Source organism: Palaemon carinicauda, chromosome 18 (assembly GCF_036898095.1).
Source record: "Palaemon carinicauda isolate YSFRI2023 chromosome 18, ASM3689809v2, whole genome shotgun sequence".
In the NCBI taxonomy this organism is placed as follows: domain Eukaryota; kingdom Metazoa; phylum Arthropoda; class Malacostraca; order Decapoda; family Palaemonidae; genus Palaemon; species Palaemon carinicauda.
Window position 1 is genome coordinate 24,123,750 of NC_090742.1, and position 3,382 is coordinate 24,127,131.

The following is a 3,382-nucleotide window of genomic DNA, read 5'->3' on the forward strand; positions in this document are numbered from 1 at the left end:
CCCCGACAATATCAGAGTATTGAATGAATCAATCATTATTAGAAATGCACTGAACTAATGTATACATTTTGATGTGATGTATATATTATTATTATCATTATTATTATTACTTGCTAAGCTACGACCCTAGTTGGAAAAGCAGAATGATAAAAGTCTAATGGCTCCAACAGGGAAAATAGCCCAATGAGGAAAGGAAATAAGGAAAGTACAAGAAAAATAATCAACAATTAGAATATTTTAATAACAGTAACAGAATTAAAATAAATATTTCATATATACACTATGAAAACTTTAATAAAACAAGAGGAAGAGAAATGAGATAGAATAGTATGCCCGAGTGTACCCTCAAGCAAGAGAACTCTACCCCAAGACAGTGAAAGACCATGGTACAGAGACTAAAAGAATTGTCCAATCCCAAATATTAGTTCCTCCTTCAAAAATAACAGAAGTTCGAGCTTTTGCAAGTATTAAGGCTGGAGAATTCACTAAGTATCGAGGTTCAAGCTTTAACAAAGTATTCAATAAAGCTTTGGAGAGTATCAAGTTTCTGCTTTATGAGAATATTAGGAATCAAAATTTAATTATGTTGGTTCAAAGCTTTGGTTGGTTGTATGGGGGTAAGTTTCTTAAGCAAAATCTTGGGTTTAAAGGTTGTGGTGGACGATGTGGGAACGTCCCTGACTGGTGATCGCCAGACTGGGGTTCAATTGCCGCTCAAACTCGTTAGTTCTTTTGGTCACTGCAACCTCACCATCCTTGTGAGATATAGATGGGGAGTTTGGGGCAGCTTATAGGTCTATCTGCTGAGTCATCAGCAGCCATTGCCATTGCCTTGGTCCCAGCTTGGGTGGAGAGGGGGCTTGGGCGCTGATCATACGTATATATGGTCAATTTCTAGGGCATTGTCCTACTTGATAGGGCAATGTCACTGTACCTTGCCTCTGGCATTCATAGTGTCTTTTAAACCTTCAAGGCTTTAAGCAGTATCAGAATTCAAGCTTTAAGAAATTATGGTTTACTATTTATTTCAAAAGTTTTTCATATCACTGTGATATAGACCTTGTCTCTACATCTGTCATAGTGTATACTTTATATATTATATATACTTTGTTTACACCAATCACAGTGTATAGTTTATATACTTTAGTTACTTTACTTTAAGGGATTTTTTCTGGTCTTATCACACAAGGAACCCCTATGCACTACAGGACATACGAGATATCTTTGCCGTATACATCCTTAGGTTATTTAGAGTACCACATAACGTATTCCACGTTAATTGTCAGGTCCCTATTATCTAAGCCCTTAGAAAACAGGAAAGTCTTCAGTTTCTCCTTTAAAGCCTTAATATCTTCAATCTTTCGGATGTCTAGTGGGAGCTTGTTATATAGTCTTGGTGCCGCATATTTGAAAGTTCTACAACCTACAATAGAGATACACATAGTCTCTTAATAACTTAAAGCCATCTGTAACTATTCTCGTGTCGACACGATTCGTTGGCTGCACGATGTGTGGCAACCCTCCTAGATATTTTGGACGTCCGGTTCTGATAACTTGATTGCTTAATGCATATATCTTAAACTCTATTCTAGCTTTAATAGGAAGCCAGTGCAATGCAATTAGTATAAATATGCCTTTCTCGGGACAGGACACATTTTATGTCTTGCTCTTCTGTTTATTATGTTTAGTAATTTCTCAAGTTGCACTTTGAGTAGATTGTAAGAGAAGGGTTTACATTAGTCACCCCGGTAATAAGACAGTTAACCACACGTTTCTTACATAATATTCCTCCACATTCTTCTTTTTTTATAGTATCCGATTTTTCCTCCATAATAGGTAATTATATTGGAACTTTACAGTTTTGTATTCCACCCATGCACTTTCAGTTCTTAATCGACTCTACTTTCTTTACGTTCTTTCCCTTTTCTCTAGTCTCACATCGCACCAATGATATTTATTCTTAAGTTATAGTCTTTTCCATCAATGAGCACATATCATATTAACTTTTATTCACCCTATTATATTACAGTTGTAAGGCAACCAATGCATACAGAGCCCAATAAACGTCGGTTGCCGTGACCGCAGGGAATATTGATAAAATACTTTATTTTCCTTTTGTAAAAGTAATCGAAGTTATAAACTTGTGCACAGGAGAAATATTGTACTTCTCCTCCACATCAATACTGTATCATTTATTCTATCACTTAAAACAAAGTTGTTAGCAAAATAAACGTTATTAACCAATTGATATAATTTTGATAGCTCACTAAAGGCGGAAGTATCACGATTTCCTGTATAATCCACCCAAAGATTGAAAGCTCCACAAATAACTAGATTCGTTACAGCCATTGAAATGTATAAATAGAGAGAGAGAGATGAGAGAGAGAGAGAGAGGAGAGAGAGAGAGAGAGAGAGATAGAGAGAGAGAGAGAGAGAGAGATTCATACTTCATCCTACCAACAACCATCGACTGAGCTGACTTCGGCACCGCAAAAGACCAGGTGATAAAATTCACCGTGGCAAGACGTGACCAGCAGTCCACACTTCCGTTGTGCTGTGCAAGAGTTACCATGACCGGTGGGATGTCGTAAACTCATTCTTTACACAATCACTGGTCATTGTTGCCTTTCTTTCAATAACTCGACGCGGCACAGGCAACGACTCTTGTGTTGAATATGAAAGTTTGGGTTTATTCAGTTACAGGCGTAAATAACTCGTTGACAAATATGTCACGACCAAATCATTACATGTATCACATAATTGTAACTGACATTTCTTTGCGGGTGAGTAATTTGTACTTTACTGTGCCAAGTGATTGATTTTACGGAAAAAAAGGAGCAACTGTATACGCGAGAAAACTAAAATAGAGGATATTCTAACAAAAAAAAGGAGAGAGAAGAGAGGAGAGAGAGAGAGAGAGAGAGAGAGAGAGAAGAGAGAGAGAGAGAGAGAGAGAAGAGAGAGAGAGAGAGAGAGAGAGAATGGACACGGGCAGATAATATAATGAGAAAGAATAATAGATGGACATCTAAGAATAACAGAATGGGTCTCTAGAGAATGCAAAAGAAGCAGAGGTAAGAAGAGACGACGAAAGATTGACGAACTAAGAAAATTGGCGAGTATAGACAATCTCTCTCCCATAAACAATCGGGAGTGGAAGGATATGTCCTTGTCCTGCAGTGGAACTAGTTACGGCTGATGATGATAAATGGCATACACTGTATTAGGATAAATATTTACTCCAATGTTTCTTATAATAAAACGACATGATAGTCTCCAGGAGGATTAACAAAATAGATCTCCATTCATTCAAGGGGATGACAATTCCAAGAGCTCTCTCTCTCTCTCTCTCTCTCTCTCTCTCTCTCTCTCTCTCTCTCTC

The 3,382-nt window shown here is 37.4% G+C and overlaps 1 protein-coding gene across 1 annotated transcript in view; it reads right to left on the reverse strand.

Moving 5' to 3' along the window:
* The window catches only part of LOC137657226 (serine-rich adhesin for platelets-like), a 36,268-nt gene extending 33,671 nt beyond the window's left edge, over positions 1-2,597 (reverse strand). The window contains exons 1-2 of the mRNA XM_068391567.1: positions 2,462-2,597; positions 1,258-1,423 (exon numbers count right to left, since the gene is read on the reverse strand). Coding sequence (XP_068247668.1) covers positions 1,258-1,423; positions 2,462-2,597 — 302 coding nt within the window. The remainder of the gene's footprint in view (positions 1-1,257; positions 1,424-2,461) is intronic.
* Between the last annotated feature and the right edge of the window lie 785 nt (positions 2,598-3,382).